The sequence below is a fragment of the Miniopterus schreibersii genome (assembly GCF_964146895.1).
Source record: "Miniopterus schreibersii genome assembly, chromosome: 7".
Taxonomy (NCBI): domain Eukaryota; kingdom Metazoa; phylum Chordata; class Mammalia; order Chiroptera; family Miniopteridae; genus Miniopterus; species Miniopterus schreibersii.
The window spans coordinates 45,970,620-45,993,982 of record NC_138108.1 but is presented as its reverse complement, the minus strand read 5'-3'; the positions used below and the strand labels follow the sequence as shown (position 1 = coordinate 45,993,982).

Sequence of the window (23,363 nt, the reverse complement as noted above, 5' to 3'; positions counted from 1 at the left end):
GGCTTTACAGTTGGACAGATATGATTCTCAAAGTCATATCTGCCCTTCAGCAGCTTGAGAGCTGACAGTGTCTGTGAAGTTTTTAAGTTTCTGGTACTTTTGGCTGGAGCAGCAGCTGCTATATAGGCAACATATGAGGCACCAAGGATATGAATATAATAAATCAATGCTCCTATCCTCTTAATCCCCACACTAGAGGGTGATTGGTAATTTATGCTTCTTAAAGACACAAACTTTCACTTATCATAAAGGCACCATTTAAAACTATTAAAAAGTACTTATATATTCATCACACTTAAAAATAAAGCCCTAACTTCTATCATTAGTTTAAGTGTTCTTTGTTTTAACAAAGCATTGATAATTACACTCAAATATAAATTAAAATCTGAACCCAGGTCAAATTAGGGTCATTAAGATTTTTAATCCAAGCAATGAGTATAATGTAGTAGAAATTAAGTTTTTATCAATAAGTGTGAATAATGTGAAATACTGAGGAATCAATTTTTAGAGAAGTCAACCCTAAAGCTGCAAGCAGAAGTCAAAACTATTTTTATCAAGAATGTTTGAGGAACTAGGGCAAGGCACAAAAAAATGATCATTTAAAGCTCAAACTGAAAAGAAATAAGAGGACTCGGTTATCCCTTTGTACATTTTTTTCAGATATTAACAACAGAGGACCATGAAAATAGATTACTTTGACCCAGTTCTACCCAAGTTTACTGATGAAGTGGGTTAGGCTTCTGATGTGGTGCGTGTTACATTACTTGAAAGGAGCTGGGGCGAAGGGGAGGGGCCTATTATACATTTAATGCAAACATTTTCCCCTTACCTCCCAAATCACTTTAAGCTAATATTAGTTTATACCCCTGACTTGGGGATTATTCCAGAAAAATTCCTTTCCTCCTTAAGAGGTAGCAAGTTAAGTAATATCCAGGCCAGCTTTGGGAATGGGAAATACAGAAAGTATCTATGACGAAACAGGAATCTTTCAGGATGAAGTAATAAGTAAAATGAGAAAGTAGTTTTTGACTGTTTCATTACTTATTCATTCATTATTTCATTCATTTTTTTTTAAAAAGTTAGCATTGTGGTTGCTACACAACAGAACCTAAACTAAACTAAAAGGTATTGCACAATAGAACATCTCAGTAGGGAGGCAAACCAACTTGAATTTTAAAAATCTAATAAAAAATGTACTAGTGTGTAACAATTTTGCAAGTTACTTAATTTCCCAAACCCCTATGTCCCATCTAAAAATAGGATATGACTACCTATCTCACCAGGTTGTGATAAATAAATGTGCTCATTTGTCTAAAGCTCAGAGACCCTCAATACATATTAACATTCTTCCTTTCCGTGCCAGAGTACTGACGGCATAATTAGAATGCTATGCAATATTTCGAGGGCTTCTCAAGTATTCTGCTTTCTATCACTGTGCCGTCACCTTGAGATGCTGGTTTTGATGTGAAGTAAAATACTAGGTCTCGCTAGACACAGCAACTACCACCAAGACATACATGTTTCTACCATCAAAATGAAATTCATCACATTTTATGTTTCTCAAGACATTTCAAATGTTCTTTATTTTATTTGCTAGATACCTTATCAAGAAATATTCCCTTTCATTTATTTCTTAAATAAATCCAAATGATTTTTAAACAGACTTTATCATGCTTTTCCTGACCTTTCAAAGATGAGTCTGCAGGCGCTGGTGCTGTGTGCAAAGCATTGCTGGAGAAAGTCATGAAACTGCTGATCTAATCCTTTAATGTCTCACTTTGTCATCTTTAACTTGGTTTTGTGAAGCCACTGTGCCAAAAATGATTGTAATCCCCTTCCCATTTTCTAAATAGAATAACCTTTTAGTAGTTGCTTCAAACTTTTTCCCATTTTCTGGATGCAATCAACACCTTCACTCTGCTGCTCTCAACAATGACTCTCAAAAGGGCATTTTCCACTCCTGTCCTACGGAAAATATTAACATGCATTTCCTCTGATGTGCCTACATTTACTCCAACCTATCAGACTCTTAAATCCATCCTCTTAATTGCCACTCAAGCCTCAGACAATAAGGCTTCTCTCCACTTTTCTAATGCAAATACAGTCTGACCTGTTGCTTGTCCCTTAAATTAGCAACTACCTATATTACTCTAATCCTCTGTATTTTTCCCCCTGGCTGAGAATAATTTTTCTTTACTTTCAAATGTGCTATTTTATGCTCTATGTGTAAAAGGTTTTCAATTGATTTGGTACCTCAAGTGACCATCTTTCTGGTGGAAAATTTCTCAACATGCACATGTCACCACCTACTTCCTCTTTTTATTTGCTATCCAACACCATCTCGCTTTGATTTCCATCATCTAACACAAACAGCTTCCAAAAAGTTACCAACTCATCCTCCTTGTTCATGCCAATAGCCTTTCTCTATCCTCAACTTTCTGAGTAATTTTAAGAGATGCTCTTTTCCCTTCTTCTTGGAACAATGGAAAATTTTCTGATTTATGCCCTACCTCCCTAACCATCTCCGACTCTTCTTTCTCTTCAACACCGTAAATGAAGATCCTCTCCAAACTTCACTGTTAGTTGAGCGATATTATATATTCTCATGGAGTCAGCTGTCACCTCCATAAAATACACTCTGGACACATCCTCAGGACTTACTTGTCAATTGACAATTCTTTTGTTCCTACCGTATGCATTTAGGGCATGTCCAAACAGGCACAACATTATACTGAACACTTTTAAAAGATTAAGGAAATCAAAATAGTATGACAGAAAACAGTTTCGATAAAAAAGTAGAGAAAGTACCTATTCTGAATCCTATATACGTATTTACTTGAATATTTTGGTCATGATGTGGTTTTCCCCCTAAATTCCACTTCAATTTAAAATAACTTTCCGTACAGAAAGAAGCAGAGACCGCACCACTGCAGTCCCAGGAAACTCACTTTTTTGTCTGCGTAGTAGGGGTCCAGGTCCTCCAGGGGCGCGGACACCATGCCTGGAGGGATGTCCCCATAGATGAAGGGCAGCTGTTTGCCAGCTTCCAAGTCACTGCTTGGCTTTGGGCCTTCTTCATGATCATCTTTCTTTTCTTCTTTGGGTTCCTTTGTTTTACCTTCAGCAATGCGTTGTTCAATGAGGGCAAGAGACTGTTTTGTGAAGTAGACAAAGCTCTGAGGTCCTGGGGGAGGCAACATTGCCATCTTTTCATCCTGTATATTTTATTTCCCCTTCAGCTCCTTCCTAAGAGGCCTAAGTGGAAACAGAAAAATAAAGCCTTAAGTGTTTGCCAGCCAAGGATGGCACATCAACCTAATACTAACAGCAATCAATATTATTATTAATGGGCAGCTTTTTGGTTTCAACTACAAAAAGTAATACAGAATTATTAGCATGTTGAGTGAGCATTTATTAAGTGACTACCATGTACAACACTTGATTTCCATGCTTTCTAAGCATCTTTATTTAAAAATTTGAACTTAATACTTCATTGCTTTTAAAGTAAAAAAGTGATAACTTAATGAAAAACATTTTAGTTTCCTTTAGTTTTCATCTGTATTCACTTTTAGTGCAATTCGACTGAACTTTCCTCATTTAAGACTTTATGACTGCTCTGCCAGCACCATTCTCCGGGCTCTCCTCTCACCTCTCTGATCTTCTCTCAACACGCTCACAGGCTCTGCCTCTCTCTCAGGGAAACTCATTTCTGGGAAATGAGGTGGTGGGAGATTGTTTACTCTATTTTACATATTCATTTTTTTACAATAAATACATATCCCTTCACAAATCAAAAAGAGATATATTTCTGTTTCGAATGAAATGTTCTGCTTTAAAATTTATACATCTGATTTGGTTTTTCTGAAAAAATGGTCTTTTTATGGTTTATCACACAATTGAGCCTGCCTCTTGCCCTGTTATATATCAACACATTTCTTTTTAAATCTGCTAACCCATCTTCATTTTAAATGTTTTTACCAAATACTTAGTCTGGGCATATTACCACATGAGATATTTAGAACTATGAGAGTAATGAAAAAACACAGTTTTGTCTTGAAGGAACTTAAATTCTAAAAAGGGACACCAATCATACCAAATCATACAGCAAGGACAAGCCTGGTTTCACTGTAGTAAAGGAGAATACTATTAGTCTAAATAACTGGTGTAGAAACAGAGAAAGAGATATAGACATGTGACTTAAGCACAAAGTTTTATACATTTCTGACATAAATTCCTGGGTTCTTTTATCAGTCTCTCCAATGGTGGAGAGCTAAATGCCGCTCATAAGTAGTTAGATATATAGCGACATTTCATGGGGGAGAATATGCTGAAAGCCATGCAATGACACATTTGAAAATAAGAGCACATGCCTAGCTGTAGATTTAGAATTGTGGACTTCTATAATTATGACCAAAGAAGAACAGCTCAGTCTACCTGCTGGCCCCAAGCAACTGATATTATTGCTTGTGAACAAAATCTCAATATTTAATTGACTATGTGTTTGTTGGTTTGTCCTTGGTTTTAAAGTATTTTACTAAGATTATTTACTCCATTATTTCTATAAACTCAATACTATTAAGAACAGACATATATATTTTGATTGAAACTAAAGTGTAGAAGATTTTTTAAATAATGTAGTAAAAAACAAGGGACATTTGCATGTGTACATGCAAAGGCAGAATGATTCAGAAAGATAAGAATGAATGGTGACTCAGCAGCTCCACTACTAGGTATGTATCCAAGAGAACTGGAAACATATGGCCTCACAAAAACTTGTACCTGAATGTTCACAAAAGTATTATTGATCGTAGCCAAGAGAGTGGAAACAACCCAACTGTCCATCAACTGATAAATTCATAAACAAAATGTGGAGTATCCACACAATGGAATATTATTTGATAGTAAAAAAAAAAAAGTAAGTAAGTATGGATACACGTCACAGCATGAATGAACCCTGAAAACTCTGTGAGCGAAGCCAGGCCCAAAAGGCTGCATACAGTACGATTCCCTTTGAAATGCTCAGAATAGGCATATTCTCAGAGACAAAAAGTAAATTATTTCAGGAGGCTGGGTGGTAGAGGTGATCAGGAATAACTGTTAATGGTTATGAGATTATTGGTTAATGAGAATAAGGTTTCTTTTGGGGGTGATAAAAATTAGATCATGGCAGTGGTTGCACAGCTCTGGAAGTACACTAAACACCACTGAATGTCCACTTTAAAGGGTGATTTCTATGGTATGGAAGCTACACCTCAATAAAACTTAAAAGGTGCTAAAAATGAAATCATGAAATACATAAAAATTGTCCTGAGAAGAGGAAATAAGTTTATTAACATGGAAACAAATGTACATACTCAGCACCAACCACCTTGAGTCTCTACAGGCTCAATACAAATATGGAATTGCTTTTGGTTTGATATTAATTCAAGAGATGCTAAAGTTTAGTTCTAGCGCTTAAAGGCTAAGCTTGGTAGAGTTTATAAAACTTTGGTCACAAACCAGGTGACTTGATTCCAGAAGTTAGTAGCCTTTTAGAAACTGAACATCAACCTGAGAAATAAGGCAGTGAGTGCAGCTGCCACTTGGGCTTAGAAGATTCCTCAACACTTTGGAAACCATAAAGGCGAGGGGGAGAGATTACTTCCCTTGACAGATTTTCAGTGTACACATACTTAAGCTCCTGGAGAAAGGGTGGCTAAAGAATTGGTATTCTTGTACAGTACATCCTACTTTCAAGTGGAGGCTGTCACTTCTTTCAAAAATTATTTGATAGAAATTCAGGTAAGTAGATGTCATGAACTCAAATGTCCAAATACCAGTTCCACTATTCGATATTCCTATTATCTTCCCCCCTGCCCCCTTCCCCTCACTCTCTCTTTGTTTTTGCACACTAAAATAGGTACAAACAGTGAGAGTGGGGGTGATGGATGTCAGTGGTACCACATACGGGAGATATTTTTATGATCAGGCTAAACTAAAGAAGACCTGCTTAACATTAGGGTCTTTGCAAAGTAAGTTGAAGAGACCCTGATCAGATTCCATCACCATCCTCTAGTTTGGAGGGTGTAGGAAAATCTGGATGATGGGAAAAAATACAAACTTTTTCAGCATAATTTTGCAATATCTATCAAAAGCCTAAATATGTTCATTCATTTATACTCCCAAATAACTTCCTTTCTAGGAATTTATTCAAAAGCAATAATATCAGATGCCCTCTAACATTTATGAGATATTTATTCAATGTTTTTATAATATTAAAAAATTGTAATCTATCCAAAAGTCTAACAGTCAGGGTTTCATTAAATAAAAAATGAGCATAATGTGAAAAACTGAGCAACTGAGTAGCCTTTAAAGAGTGCTTTCAAAGACAATTTAATGAGTTCTAAAAAAAACAGTTATAATGGGTAATTAATGGAATGCAGGTTACATGCTCACAAACATACATGTATATTCATCTCAGTTTTAAAAATGTGTATAAAATAAACATGAAATTAAATGTACAATGTGTTTAATGAAACTTATCTGAGGAATTGTGGAGTATTTTTATTAATTTTTAATATTTTTCTTTATTTTTCAAATTTTTACAGGAAAAATGCCATGCTTTTAAAATTCAACAAATGTATTTGAGAAGTGAAGCACAAGCTTATTTGACCTAAATTTAATAAAATCAATATTTATTATTTTCATGTTTAATTTGCATTTTTGAAAAACATATTATTATATTTTCACTTATTAATATTATTATGATGGCATTTTCTTTGGAGTGAGATCACGATACTGCACACACACAACAAATACTTTCTTGTTCTCATAATTATTTCACTCACCTAATTTCATATTAGGAGATAGTATAGTGTCTAATACTATAACTCCAAACTACAGCTCCCGATTAACTTATTAATGTCAGGGTGCCAACTCTATTGTGGCTCAGGTAGGATATGTGTGTATTATGTCCATATAATTTTATAATATGAATAATGCTTTTGTAATGATTATCAGCATACTTTAAATTACAATATGAAATCTATTTTTTAAAAAAATGGAATTATTCTCTTAAATATATTTTTCATAGAATTCCTTTAGCAAGAAGTTTTCATTTGACAATTTTCAACATTTCTTGCACAAAGCAACAAATATTTGAATTTCTTGTTTCTTTAATTGTGATTAGTAGGATTAATATATAATATTTCATTCTTTTAAGAACCAGGAGAGTAATTACATGTTCGTAACTCTATAATAATCTCAAGCTCTGTTTTATATTTCATCATTGAATCTCTTACCTGTAGCTAACTTAAATTCTATTTATACAAAATTAAAATTAGTCCAATAAACCATTTTGAATGTCTGCCAAAATCTGAATCAAATGAGGTCAGATCTAAATTACTTAAGACAGTGGACAAATGTAAAAATAAGTAAAAAAGAATGTTTTATTGGTGCTTACTGTCGGCAAATGAAAAACTGCTTTGAAAATGTCACTTCTCTGGAAACAGTGATATTTTCCCCAGGGTAAAATTTTGGCTGGAACATCATTCATTTTTAAAGCATTCTCAAGACACAATGGAATCAATACATGAGCATTAAAAAAAAAAAAAAACATTTTAAAATAATTTATACTTAGCATCAACAATGATAACTCATGTTGATAATATATCCCCTCAACATGTTATGATGAGAATGGCACTTGTATATATATAGTCTTCCTCCCCAAAACTCATAACTTAGATCTAATCATGAGAAAAACATCAGAAAAATACCAAGTCAGGGATGTTCTACAAAATACCTGACCAGTAACCCTTGAAATGGTTAAGATCATCAAAAACAAGAAAAGTCCGAGAAACTGTCACAACCTACAGATGCCTAAGGAGGCAGGATGGTGAGATACAATATGGTATTTTGGATGGGATCTAGAAAAAGAAAAAGAATAGTAGGGAAAGACTAAGGAAATGTGACTAAAGACACTAGTTAATAACAATATTGTATCAGTATGATTTCATTAATTGGGGTAAATGTACCATACTAATGTAAATTGTTAGTAATAGGAGAATCTGAGTATAGGAACTCTGTCTTATCTGCATAATTTTCCCATAAATCTAAAACTATTCCACGATGAAAAAGATTATTTAAAAAAAGAAATCACAGATGTAGAATTACACTAATGTTATATAAAGTTAATAATATCTCAGTAAACTTGACTTTATCAAGTAAATACACTGCCATCATCTATAATGTACCTAAGGGATAACAGACCTACAAATTCAAACTACTTTTAATTAAAATGGGTCATAATTAATACATAAAAATAATATTTTACAAAATACAAAATAGCATCAGTTTGATCAATGAAAGATCCATTAGAAATGTTGATCAATTTTTTAAGTCATTATGTTCGGGAAGATAATTTCTATAAATGTGCCCTCTTGGGTAAATGAGCTTACGACTTATAAACATAGAACTAGACTGGAGTCACAATGTCTGGGTCCTAACTATATTTGAGATTCATTATGACTAAGTAGGCTAAAAAATACATCTGTAAGGGATTGTGTGTGCTTTGTTTTAGAATAAGGGTAATTTAACTCACTTGGTAGTGTTAAATACACTAAATATTTTTTTAAGCTGTTAAATTAAGGCTTCATTATATATGTCTTAATGATGCTGTTACCATACAAAAAGCTCTCTTGGTGCCTGTGCTACTCCAGGAACTGTGGGGTAACAATGAGATGAAAGAAACATACTTGACTCAGAAATTCCCATTTTGCTGACAACTGAACAACCGATAATCCAACAAAACAAGGTGACAGACAGCTCCACTTGGTCATCAGGGGTACGCTTAGCCATTGCTTAAAACTATCAAGACTCTTTTGCTACCATGGCATTTCAAATCTTCTCCTATGGTCAGTGGCATCCCCTCGACCCTTTCCCATTCATAAACTCTAAAATCCCATGATAAATAGAGAAAGACATCATCAGGAAAGATGAGAGGCAATGTTTACTCCCTGTACGAACTGTTACGGTAAAAGCTTTCTCCCATGAGAACTGAAATACTTCTACACGAGCCTGCACAAGTTCTGCTCTACATCTGCTCTACATCTCAGTATCGAAGTGGTGGGAGTCCTTCCTACACCCAGCCTCAGCATGTGAGAGGAATATCAAGATCATATAAATCCTATATGTTAACAAGGCAGATAAAGCTGAAACATTCAAAGACAAGAGGCAGTGCACTATCATCCAGTAGCTCTACTATTTAGATAAGAAAGTGAAAACTGCTAGAGGACTGAATCTGGCAATCATAGGAAAAAAATAATTATAAACCAGATTTGAGCCCAGTCTTCTCTGCTCTCTGAATTGTAATTAAAAGGTCTCTCAATAGTTTTTCATTTTACTGATAATTGAACACCTGAGAACATCACTGGAGGAAGCAGCAGACCCACCCTGACTGTAAGGAACATACTTGCAAATTTGGGTCCATCTTTGGCAGAATGCTTTGGTAGCATTCATGTTACGAACCAAGATTTTTCTGTTAAGAATAAATGTTACATCACATTGAACACCAAGACAACAGACATAAACTGGCCTTCTCTGGCAAGCTTAGACATATGCTCATCTGAATTTTGAGAGGTCCTTGGAGAAATTACCAAATAGGACCTAAGATCCTGACACTGTCTAGTAATATTTTCCTTTCTGTGGGAACAAAGGAGACTGTCTTGATGATTATTTTTTATCAAGGTACACCAAAGTTAACCTGTGTTTTTCTGGAAGACAGATTTCATGGCTGCAGAACAGCATTAAAATAAACATGAGCAGAACTTAAATCTTAAGTTATTAAGATTTAATCATACTGACATTTGCTCCTGTTTGGAAATCCTGCACCTTGCTTAAATGGCATCCTCATGAGTCTTAGAGCTTGGGCCTCAGATAATGAAAGATTCCCAACTTCAGTTTTCCAAATACTGCTTGGCATTGCATTTAATATGCACTAAAATATGACCCCCCCTGACTAATCTTTTAATTTGCTGTCTTGAAATCTGAGTTATTTTGATCAAAATAAAATACACATTTTTAGCTCTAATTATGGCAGACACTCCACCACTTCCCGAGGATCATCAGGTTATTACACCTGAAGAAATGCACAAATTTTCAAATTACCAATTGTTCGACCTCTGATGCTTTATCTTTCACTTTGCACATTCAATAAAATCAATAGTTATAACCATTATATTTAGATATTTAGGTGATGGCCACATTATTTGTTTTGTTACTTGAAATTTAAAAGTTAACCAAAACTTTTACACTTAACTAGGCAGTCAGAGGACTGGAATTAAGGCAGCCTTTATAAATCTACATACAGTCTTCTTTTTTCTCAATATAACAACTCCATTTGCTTCTAACTTTATAGAGTTTCTTAAAATGGCATCGGAAATAAACAGTCAAAGATTAACAGTCAAAAGTTATTTATCAAGTAATTGCCTATCTTCCTTAGGGACTTCTCTAGTACCTTTCATTAGAAAGCTAGTTTGACCAGGATAACTGTCCCAGCCCCCTGACCCATGATAACTCCTAGTGGTTCCTCACACCTCATCAGTACTAAGGAGCTTTCCTTGACAAGGTAGGTTTGGACGCTTCTCTGTGTCACCTTAAACTATAGTCCATAAATACATAGCTTCACTTCACTGACTGTTAGAATTAAGATTATGAAATCCTAGAGAGCAGTGTATCCCTAGCCTGTAATTGTGTTGGAACAAAGTAGACCTGCTGCTTGACTTCATAGTTAGTGGTCCCTGACAATCCATAATATTGTAGGAAGTAAAAAGATCCTTCTACAGTGAGGGAGTTCTGTATTTTTATTCCAGTGCTGGTTGCATGGTTTGTATAATTTGGAAGAATTCATTGGACTATATATTTACCATATATGTATTTTTCTATAAGAACAGTGTACTTATTGAAAGGAAAATGTGAAATTTAAAAAGACGAGAAACTGTGAGAATTCATCGCTGTACTAAAATATATATTAAAGGAAGTGTTTAGGCAGAAGGGAAAGATCCTAAAAGCAGAAAAATGGAAATGCAGAAAGAACTGAAGAACATTAGAATGGGTATGTATTTGTGTCACATCAGGAAAAATGGACTCTACCATGCAAAGTGAACAAATACTAAACAAAGCAATAATGATCATGTCTTATGGATCTTAAGACTTTGTGGAGTAAGATGAATTCCAATTTGTATCTTTTCTTAAATCTTTCAATTAGTATATACAAACTAGATTTTCTTTCATCTAATTTGACTTTCCATTATTTCAGTCTACAACATTTGAGTGGTTTTATTATTAAGGTAATTGTTCTCAGGTTTTTTAAAAGTTGATGGAATTTTTCTCTGTTGTGAAGAAAACACTGTCCACAAATTTCCTTACAGCAAACTGTTGATAAAAATTACTATTTTTCAAAGTATCCTTATTTTGAAAGACCCTATAACTTAAAAGTAATTAGAAAATTAATCTTAAATGACCAGTCATCAGTTAAATTATCTGCAATGTTATTTGCATTAAAATTTATTTTTTTAAATGCCATTGAACAACCTACTAGCAGAATTAACAAACTATGCTTTGGGGATTTTTATTTATTAAGATACCAAAGACTAAATCAAGAAGACCTAAATATTATCAATTCCTTATTGTTCAAATTACTAAGACAAAATGAAAGTAATCTTGATTTTAAGATGACCCCCCCCCCACAGGTTATACAAATAATGATTGTCACATATGTGAAATCACATGATGCTAATATTTCTTTCAGATGTTCATTCCATGTTATTTACTCTTCAACCATATTTTTAAAGTGACTACTAAGTGCTAGACACAATGCCAGGTGCTGGGTACACAAGGACAAATTAGGTATCCTTGGTCCTGGTCCTTTGGGACCACAGTCTATTGGGGAATGTGGCAGGTAAACAATTGCAATTCAGCTATCATCTGAAAGCAACGAGCACACACCACCCGGGAAAGGCACCTGACCTGGACTCGGGAAGGGAGGCTCTGATCAGGGAGGGGAGTTGATGTTCACTGTTCTTTATCAGGACGAAAAAGTACCCCTAATAAGTCCTCTCCCTCGACACTCTTTATTCAGATTATTTGTTAAGTGCTTGCTATGGTCCAGCAGCTGTTTTTGTCATTTTTTAGGTTTTTCTCCAGTCTGATCACCTTCACTACTCTTGGCTTTTCCAAACAACAAAAAATCATCTTTGGCTTTGTCCTTCCATGGAATTTGATATGTATAACTTCATAAACTCTTTACATTCTATTTCTAGATTTATCTAAATTCAGGCTGTTCCAATTGAAAATAAAACGTTTGCACAAAGCTTGTAAAACTGAATAAATATTTTAGCTATATTGTGGATAATATAAACCAAAGTTCCTGTACTCTACAGATTTTTTTTTAAGTCTCGGGTTTAGAGAATTAAAACTCCCCAGTTCATGGCCCATTGTCGTCATTGGCCATGCAAACCTCTATTAATATTATTTCTTTGTCAGCCCCATATTCCACTCCCCACCATTCCACCCCTTTTCCATTCCCATCCTTAGGCAGCCATCCAAATGTGTTTACTGTGCATCTTTGTGTTATTGTGTTCTCTTGAAAATTGAATATTATCTTAGATGTACATATATTTAATTTACATTAATTGGGCTATACACCTCGTTCTGTTTCTTTTTCTTTTTTTCTTTACTAAGCACTATGGGTTTAAGATCCATCCATGCTACTATAAGTACATCTAAACTATATTTCTATCTACTGCACAATTCTTCAATGTACATTATCAGACACTGTACCTACTTGCTCTCTTAGTTGGAACAAGTGGGTGCCATCTAACCCCCACAACCCAGAGACAGATCCAGGTTTTATTGGCCTGTAGCTTATATAATTGGTGGGGGAGACAAAAATGAAAACTACAAATGCAAATTAGATACAAAAATAATTAATAAAAGTGACCTCAGAAATTAAATGGATAGCCCATTTTAAAAAAATTAGCCAATACCACAAATTCCAAAATTGAATTAATGAACTCCCTCGCACACCTTTGTAATACTTTCCCTCCGTTTTTACCTTCATTTTCTTTGATTATCTCTTTACAGGGCAACCATTTTGAAATAAAGGGAACAGAAGCAACTTAGTCTTTAGCATGACTCTGTGTGTGTGTGTGTGTGTGTGTGGTGTTTTTATTACTGGTAATTGAGGAAATTATTTCAAATATTTTTTGTCCTTTTATTTCTTTTTTTCTTGGAGCACCAATAAGTACTATGAATAACCACTTAGTGTCAGATACTGGGTAAGATCTGGGAATTCAATAAGACAAAATGCATTGCCCTCAAGTTTAACTGCTTCGTTTTAATATAATATATTTTTTAGTGCATTGCCTCTTGCACTAATCTCATCTTTTCATAATATACTACTTTGTAGTTCGCTCATCAAATTAGAGAATAGGCATATTTGGGTCTACAGCACTTGGGAATTCTCTAAACTACAGAATTACAATTTCATAGTTAGAAATGTACCACAAATTATCTATTACCTCCAGGGGGAGGGGCTAACTATTGCCATTTGGTGGCACTTCAAATGTAAGACGACACTATTTGAAAATCATACTACTTGAGGTAAAATACCTTCTTTTGCTTCAAGTACATAAGACATACACATTTTAACTATTCAGTCACTCCAAGTCTGATTGCAATACCTGACCAATCTTATTTAATTAATTTTTAATCCAAAAGCAAATTATAAATGGGTGTATGCATATTATGTGCATGTATATGTCTCTACACACACATATATTTGTTTATATGTTAATTATTATTATTATGTTTATCCATCATCCAGGATTTTTTATTTGGAATGAATGGGGATCTCCCATTCTGAGTAGCGGTGAGGGAACCAGAGACCCACCACTTACTGTGGGAATCCAAGGTGAACTATACTTCTTTCCACCTTTGCAGTGTGGTGAGGCCAAACAACTCCTAAGCTTATCCAAACGGGTTCCCTTGCCCTTTACTTTGATCCTGAAATGAGTGAAGCCAGGGTGGAGGGAGGTCTGGCTGGGATTCCTCTGTGCTGGGGCCTTTGTGCAGCTAAGGCAGAATCGTCCCCTGGTCCTGGCCAGGAGAGTCTGCCAAACAGCCTTCAGTCCTCTCTTCAGTCTGCTCGTTTCCCCTCCCGCCCATCCAGCTTCCCAAATCCTCCCAATGACTCTGTGAGAACCCAGCACCTTCCAATAAATCTCCCTTTCGCTTGAGTTAGCGAGCATTTGTTTCTCTTGCTTTCTACAAAGATTCTTAATTAATATGGAAAAATTATTTTGACTCATTGTGTTCTGGAAACTAGACAGAGCGGTTTTGCTAAGCGATTAAAGCATTTCTTCTAAATTTACCTGAAAAATAATTATGTAACCTCAAAAGTTATGATTTAAAAGAAAAATAATGTAGTCTGAATCCATTTCATATGACTTAGTTTATAAAATAAATATAATTATTTTGCCTATAATCTCTATAGTATTTTATTTTATAGAAAAAAGTATTTCTATTTCTGTAAAATAAGTAGTTCAAAACTTCTATTATGGACTAAATTCAATCTTTAACCCTCACTTTAAATATACTACTCTTCTATTTCCACCAATACTATTCTCAGCCTTTAAAGGAATCATGGACATGTACATGCAGTAAACTCAAGCCCATTCTCTAACCTGACACGACCATAATCCTTCAATGTGACCTGGCTGGAAGTCAGAAGCACCAGAGCAGGAAGGCAGAGAGTCTGGGTACTCAGTGGCTTTGCACCAGTTTTAGATACATACGTTGGGCTTCTATTAAGTGAAAGTATAAAACCTTGGCATTTGAGCTGCTGTGTTCAGGTCTCTATTGTTAGCAGATGAATATAATTCCAAATATCAATAAAGCTGCATTAAACAACTATAAAATTAAGTGACATTAATGATTCACAGTAAATTAAACTTCTTAACTGTGAATCAAGTTATTCTTAATAATACCATATACAACATTGAAACACATTTTACATGCTCTGTTTTTTCATATTTATCAAACTTTATTTCATTTTTCACAATTATTTCTAATTTTAAGAAATTATCTTACTCAGTGTTTGACATTTTACTGAGGTTGGTTCCCTCAAGAAGCAAAAACTTCATAACTTGGAAAGGGGTATAAAAACAATCCCAAAATTGAACAGTTTTAATACCATAATTAATATTTTTTCCAGAGAGACAAATAAAGTACAGGCAACTATATCCTAGGTAGCACTCATAAGGAAGTTTAAAGCACAGCAAAATATAAGTTTTACTTATAAGAAAAATACTATTCTAGAGTGTTTGGAGCTTAGAAGAAATCTAAGGTAATATTTTAATAGTTTAATTGAGAGGTAGTATTTTAATGAGATTCCAACAATTATAGTGTATATAGACCTTGATCCAAATGGTCTACATATAAATGGCTATATTAAAATAATTCTTCCTAATTGAAGTTTTCCATGACCAGTAATGCTAAAATCTATTTTATAGCCTAGAAATAAAATGAGAATTTGAGTGCTTAAGAAAACTAATTACTATTCACTGAGGCTCAACAATTATTAACCATCTTGATTTAATATGCAAATTTCAGATGGCAATTATCAGACTTATTGTTTTGAAAGGAACAGGATGCAGCAAAGCTAACATTAAAATTTTAACCATCAACTGACTTTTAGGATGCAGCAAATACTTTAAAATGCAGCAAATACTTTAAAATATACCTCACCCTAATAGGGCACAATATTACTTAGTGCCTTAAACACATTTCTCCTTTCCATGACAAAATTTAGGGTAGATAATAAAAAACCCTTTGTCATATATATTTCAGGCATAAACTATCCTGGTCTGTGTTGCTTTGTTTTGGGGTTCATTGTTTTTGGGGCATGACTTTATTTATTTATTTATTTATTTATTTAGAAAAGGGGGAGAGAGAAATACTGATGTGAGAGAAAAATATGGATCAGTTGCTTGCTTATTTATTTATTTATTTATTTATTTAGAAAAGGGAGAGAGAGAGAGAGAAATACTGATGTGAGAGAAAAATATGGATCAGTTGCCTCCCACATGTGCCCCAACCAGATCAAACCCGCAACCCGGGTATGTGCCCTGCCCAGAAATAGAATCTGCCACCTTTTGGTGTACGGATGATGCTCCAACCAACTGCACCACACCGGCCAGGGTAGGTATGGCATTTTTAAGGCTATGACAATTAAAATTCTGTACTGGGAATAAATGTTATTTGCTAAGTTTTTCATTTTCAACCATTATAAATAGAGTGGGAAAGCTGATTAAGATTCTAGGGAAGTTCTTTTCACAATTTTGGACCATAACCCATCGTACAAACTATATTTTATACTGTGTCTGAGTACACATATTCACTTATATCTAAAATAAAGCTTCACAGACAATATTTATTCTTACTATATAATATTCACTGATGTCCTTTCTCCCAGTCTACCCCATCCATTTTTGTGTCAAATCTACACCCTACAACTCACTAATCCCACTTAAAAATACTATTCTAGAGTGTTTGGAGCTTAGAGGAAATCTAAGTCAGATCTCTCAATTCACAAATAAGGAAACTGAAATGTCACCTAGAGGGTTACTTTGTCAAAGATGATAGAGCTGCCCTGGCCAGTTTGGCTCAGTGGTTAGAGCGTCAGCCTGGGGACTGAAGGGTCCCGGGTTCGATTCTGGCCAAGGGCACGTACCTCTGTTGCAGGCTGGATCCCTGACCCAGGACAGGGCATGTGCAGGAGGCAACCAATCGATGTGTCTCTTTCACATCGATGTCTGTCTCCCTCTCTCTCTCTCTCTCTGAAAAGCAACGGAAAAAATACCCTTGGGTGAGGGTTAAAAAAAACAAAAGATGATAGAGCTGTGTAGATCAGAGCCAGGACTAGGAAAAAAATAACATTAAGTGAGGGATGTCTGTGTCTTAAGAAATTCAAAATATGTAAGTATATGGCATAGAGTATGTACTGTCAAAAAGGCCTTGACATCAGAATCACTGAAGTTTTTAATTGATGACTCATTTGACTCTTTTCAGCAGGCCTGAGTTTAGAAATTCAATCAATGAGTAGTTTATCTGCTAAACTGCCCTCGTAATTAAATAAACAATCCTCAGAAACTTAATTGGAGAATGCCTACCCATCAGTAACACCCAGAAGCTACACTGCTTCTGACACGCTGCTCTTTGAAAATCTAATTTAAAATGACAAGCAGGTTGCTCTTGACTTCCTTAAAGGCAGGAACAAGTCATTGCAAACTCTCTGATATTTAATGTGCCATAGAAAAGGCTCATTTGGTAGGTAGCAATCTTTAATTAACAGTAATATAATTTGGGAATTTCTAAATTCATAATTTAGAGTTTACTGTAATTAAATATGAATAAATATGCAAATATAGGTGAAGCGAAGGGAAAATTAAAGAAATGCCTTGAGCCCTGGCCAGTGTGGCTCAGTTGGTTGAGCACTGTTCCACGCACTGGGAGGCCATTAGTTTGATTCTCAGGGCACATGCCTGGGTTGTGGGGCTGCATGCCCAGTGGGGGGGCATGCAGTAGGCAGCCTATTATATCAGCATATTATATCTCTCTCATCTCATCAATGTTTCTCTCTCTCTCTCTTTACCTTCCTCTCTCTCTAAAATCAATAAAAAAATATTTGAAAAGGATGAAAAAATCAAACAAATCCCTTGAGAAGGAAATACATTTCCTCCAAGCTAAATAACTTTCACAGTAATACATATTATTTAAAGGAAACATACATAGTATTTTTAGCAAATATTGTCTCTACATCAATCCTACTACTACTTCTCACTCCATTTTACTTTCCCTCTTTCAACTAGTACTATTGATTCTTGGTTTTCTATTTTTATTTTATCAGGTTTCTAATGTTACAGACTCAGTATTCTAATCATATCATAAAGTTTATTTCTTGACGTACAACTGTATACCAAGAATATGGCATTGTGTATTCCTGCTACCATATTCTAGGTACACATTTGTATTCAAGAAATAAACTTTGATACTCACTTTTAAAAATAAAGGCACCAGTTTAGGCAGTATGCCTAAATACGAACATGGGTCTCTTTTTTCTAAGACTCTCATATGGAGACACTGGTAAGAGTTCATAGGAATTAACTATGCTTATCTGTGAGTAAATTCTTAGTTCACAGGTGCTATGGGAAAAATGAAAGATCCAATTACAAAGTCTGAAAGGTTTCCTATAATTAGTGGCTATTAGGTTACTTTTGCTTATGACACAATACAGAGGAAAGGGAAAATGGAAGAGGAATTGCTGTTTCATTTATTATGTTCCTAATTGCTTTTTTTTTAACTAACAGCTTATATTTCAAGGAAGCCAAGCCATAATCATTTCATCAATAACATTAACCTGTCATTTCATTCAGGAAATATGAGGTAAGTTCTGGTCTTCACTTTAAGAATACTAGGAGACTCTGGTTTTGCTTGCATGGTCTTGCAAGCATACTTGCTGAATAATGTGTTCAATACATACGAAATGTCTCAGACTTACATTTCTGTGTGTGTGGGGCATAAATATCTGTCAAAGTAATAATTAAATGAGGGATGACTTTGTATACTTTCCAAAAATCTTGCCATGATGATACTATACTCTTTGACATTTGGGAAATGATGATGTCTTACGAACAGAAAATAAAAAGCAAATAAATGCATATGAACACCTATGTACAGAGAGGCTCAGTTCGTCCTATACCCACCACCAAAACTTCCCTGGAGAGCTGTGGCAAACATGTGCCCATCTATTCCTACCTTCATACTACAAAAATACCTTTAGTACATTAAGTACATCTGGTTTTAAAAATAGCACGCTTTCGCTCTGGCCAGTGTGGCTCAGTTGGTTAAAGTGTCCTACTATATACCAGGAGATTGTGGGTTCAATTCTCAGTCCGGGGCAGGTGAGGGAGCAACCGATCAATGTTTCTCTCTCACATCAATGTTTGTTTCTCACACTGATTTTTTTCTCCCTTCCTCTCTCTGAAATCAATAAAAAAAAAAATGTTTTTCAAAACTAGGATTCTTTCAACACAAAGATTAACTGTGACATCTTCTGTATAACATCTTTCTAGCTGTTATAAATTAACTACATAATTTAGTGCAAGTGAAAGGTCTTACTCATATGAAATAATTATAAGAATGATTTTTCTGAGGGTGAAAAAGCAAGCACATAAAAATCTTGTCATATCCATTGCTAGTTTTACAAGAGAAAAGTATGTTTGGGAAAGCTCATTTACAATTCTACCTGATGTTTTATTTTGAAAGAAAATCAGAAGGTAAGTATTTATATATGGTAACCCCAAGCTTTGAGGGGACTTTATATATGTCACTGGAAATGTCTGGGTTTCATAAAAGAAGTTTCCAATTGATGAAAAACATATGGAAGATGCTTTTTCTGGGAAAGAAAAAAAAATTGTGGTGTTTTTCCCCCGAAGAATTATCCTATACATTTCAAAATCAGGCAGTGGGGGAGCCCTTGGTTCCAGGAACAAAGCCTAATATCAGGGATTATGGGTCAGACAAACTTGAGTTTGAATTCTAGCTCTATCATTTTCTGGTTATGAGTGATAGACAAGTGCCTTTTAGTTCTCTAAGCCTCGGTTTCCTCATCTAAGAAATGCCCATCCTCATTATGTTATTTTTCTGCATTACAATAGATGGTGCATATAAAACCATCTGCTTTATATAGATACTTTATAACAAAAAGTGCATTAGGGGTGCTGAACAGAAGAACAATTCAATAAACATTAAATCCCAAAATGCTGAGAGTCAATTCTATGTTTGTGTGAGATGCAGTAACTAGTAACTAGTTCGGGTCAGGTAAGACTGTGTGAGAAAATGTTTTTCCATGTAGAATGCAAAATATTCCTACAGGGACCCAATCCATTGCATTAGCTTCAGTAGCATCATTTTCCAATCAACCAGACTAAACTGGCACAGATGAATACTTAATTGAAAAACTATCAACCACATCGCATTACTTAGAATAAATAAAGCATCATTAAAACCATATTTCGATATATTTTTAACTTTGTAAAGCTTTTTAGTGTCTATTATTTCATTTGAATCTGACAACACTGCACTGCCAAAAAGATACCATTAACCATCACCTAGAGTTAACAAAATGTGAAACATGAGAAACCACAAAGAAAAGCCTTTTGGTGAGAAGGCATCTGGTGAAACTAAGGATTTGTAATTTTTCACATTGGCTTTGAAAGGGGTCCGGCTAGTCGTCTATCAGGAATCATTCAGCCTTTCGAGAGTACTGGGCTTGGTCAAAAGAAACCAGAGAATGAATTTCAAGATGTACCTGAGCTGTATAAATAATCATCACACTAGCTATTCATCAGTATGTGTTAGATCTTGTTGTGTAAAAGACAAAAGAAAATTTCCTGTTGCTTGGATATTTTTCCCCACTGCAAATAATATCTGATTTATTTCGAAATGGCTTTTAGTGCCTCTTACGTGTGTTTTATGGAAAGCCACCTAAATCCTTCGTGCAAACAGAAAACAATAATCACGATGACAAACCAAGGTGGAAATTTCCACCAGTGATGTCACTGATGTCACAGCTGTGCTTAGAGATGAGCAAACCCAAAATATGTGAAAGGAGGTCACCAAACATAAAATCCCCTGCCTCTGATGTGAAGCAGGAGTGCAAGTCAGAGAGCAGTTGAGTCATGCCCTTTGTTATCTTGATGGGCAGCTTTTTCTCAAGGCACCGAAAGGGAGCTCTGACCATGGTTCAGGCCTCATAAAATTGATAAATTAGATTTGAGCTGACTGCACTGCAAATACACCCCAATTACTTCAGAAGTTAAAATATCACAGCTGCCACGAAGGATGGACATCAGGTGGCCTAAACTGACTTCAGCTACCATCTGAGGGGAAGGCGAGCAAGCATATAGTACATATTTTGATTTAGTAGCACCCGAAGCTCCTCGAAAATCTCTATTCTTAGGCTATCTTTAGAACATTTCACAACAGAATGGGTACTGCGCTGTGATGTGCTTAGCTTAGAAAATTGGCCAGTGATAAGGGAGTTCTTACAAAGCGGTAAAGGTCATCAGGAGAGAATACAGCTTCTGAGAGTAGTGGATTCCAGGGTGCCCTAGAAGAAGAATAAGTATAATAAATAATAATATTATTTATGATAATAAATATAATTTATATAAAGCAGCCATATATAAAGTGTTATGTAGTGTGCTAGAAATAAAAAATTTTCAGAAGACTAAGGATGCGCTATTATCATCATTTCCCTGCGCGGAGACTTACACACTACTTGATACTGCGAGGAAGGGGCAGAGGCAGGGTTTAAACTCAGTGCTGTTCTGAAAGCTCTCCCCACGTGAGGTCTGCAGGCTCTTAAAACAGGAGGGGAAAACTAGGGAAAAGGGGGTTATTGACTGACATAGGGATGCGAGTTACAGGAAAACACAAAAGAAATAGGCATTTCAAATCAATAGAGAAATAAAAACTGACACAAATAGGTAATTTGTCAGAAGGTCCTGTTGAGGGTGAAGGGGTTTGTCGCTTTGCTTCCTTCTGAGCTCCCAGGGCTCTGCGGTGCCCTGATTAGGAAAGAGAATGACAGCCTTAGTGGCAGTTTCCCTACTACAACCTCCTTCCTAAGCAAAACGAACGGTGTCTAGCCTCTACCTTTTAATTCTCACGCCGAATGAACATCTTTCTAATTGTAGACGTTATCGCCTGTTATTTAAAGAGACTGCTTCAACATAGGCCTTATAAGTTACACTTTCCAATATTGTGACTGAAAAACAATTAGACCTAGCATCCTCCCTGAATCTTGGGAATGTCCTGCACTTAAAACAGCCACCGTGGAACATGTGGTGAAGTTCTATGTCATTAGGTCTCCAAGACGGAGGAGAATTCTGTGCTGAAATGCCGGCAAGGAGTGTCTCCTCCTCCTGCTCCTGAGCCTCCTGATGAACCCGTGCTGCTGGGGGAGGCCACCTGTCTGGCCACTTGTAAGCAAACAAGGGAAGTGGGATCAGTGACGTCCTAACCCTGCCCCCTCTTTCCTGCCTTAGTCACTTTCTCAAATGCCATGGGCTTGGTCAAGGGATATAAAAATGGAACAGGTCATCATGAAAATCTTATTATTTAGGTCTAAGCTTAATTCTAAAAATATAATACCAAAGACCATGAGCTTTCTGCCACGAACCCTTTCTTCATTTTTTTTCCTCTCATGAGTCTAACATGACTTGGCATTTTTCATAGACTGTTTCAGTTCTGCCTCGGGAAGGCCAAACACCTGTGATTCATCTCAACAAAACAAGAGGATTTAGTAAAATTCTTAATATTTAAAACAATCCCATCCTGTACAACCAAAAGCATATTAAAGAGTTTAATGTATACAAAGCTCAACACATGTCGAGGACATAGAGATGATGAGCCTCTAGGGGCATTTTTCCTAATAAATGGGAGGTGCTCTGCCCAAGCTGGAAAAAAATGTATCACCTGTTTGTGAAACATATAGTTCAGCTGCTACCTTGACAACAAAACCGAGCACATTAGCAACCTAAGGGACTGCAGAGATGCCTGCTATTGTTTGACACCGAAATGAATTGGAAACTTACTAAACATGGAGCAGGTGCAGAAAAACCTATCATTGTTCTCTCTAAAGCATGGGTTCAGGTGGGAATGGAGCTCATTGAAAAGGGCATATAATATATAAGAGCACATAATAAAGTATGTGATATCTAATAGTAGGTGGAAAAGCCAGGGAAAGAAAAACTCAGAGAGACAACAAAAATATAGAAAAACAAACATCTACACAATAGTTTTGAGACAATCATGCCAATCATTTGAGCCTCGGACTGAACAGAATTCAGTTTGCTTGAAGATACATATTTATGTGTTTTATATTTCAAATGAAAAATAAAATGAGGAATTGTGATTGGAACTGAGTCACCCACGTGTCTGCCTCATTTCTCTACATCAATTTGCCGATATCTTCCTGGTATATATCTAAAAATGTTATCATGCATTATCGTGATGCTGAATAAGAATGCTATTTAGAAAACAAAAACAAGAGGGATTAGTATTGCAAGTGTGTCTAAAATCTTTGTGCTTTGGACACTGATCCACCATTCTCTCTTTCCATCTTCCTAGCAGCTGCCTTCTCCCCCTTCTGAGTCTCCATGGGGATCCTATGTTTTTGGAGTATTCTGTTGTTCCCACTTCCATTTAACTCCTTAATAGAAATGTAAAATATTTTATTCATCTCAACCACCTAAGAATAC

At 35.5% G+C, this 23,363-nt stretch overlaps 1 protein-coding gene across 1 annotated transcript in view; it reads right to left on the bottom strand.

The window, feature by feature from the left end:
• SCN9A (sodium voltage-gated channel alpha subunit 9) overlaps positions 1-23,363 on the bottom strand; it is a 105,712-nt gene that overhangs the window by 66,143 nt on the left and 16,206 nt on the right. The window contains exons 2-3 of the mRNA XM_081142998.1: positions 21,148-21,208; positions 2,949-3,255 (exon numbers count right to left, since the gene is read on the bottom strand). Coding sequence (XP_080999124.1) covers positions 2,949-3,206 — 258 coding nt within the window. The 5' untranslated portion in view covers positions 3,207-3,255; positions 21,148-21,208. The remainder of the gene's footprint in view (positions 1-2,948; positions 3,256-21,147; positions 21,209-23,363) is intronic.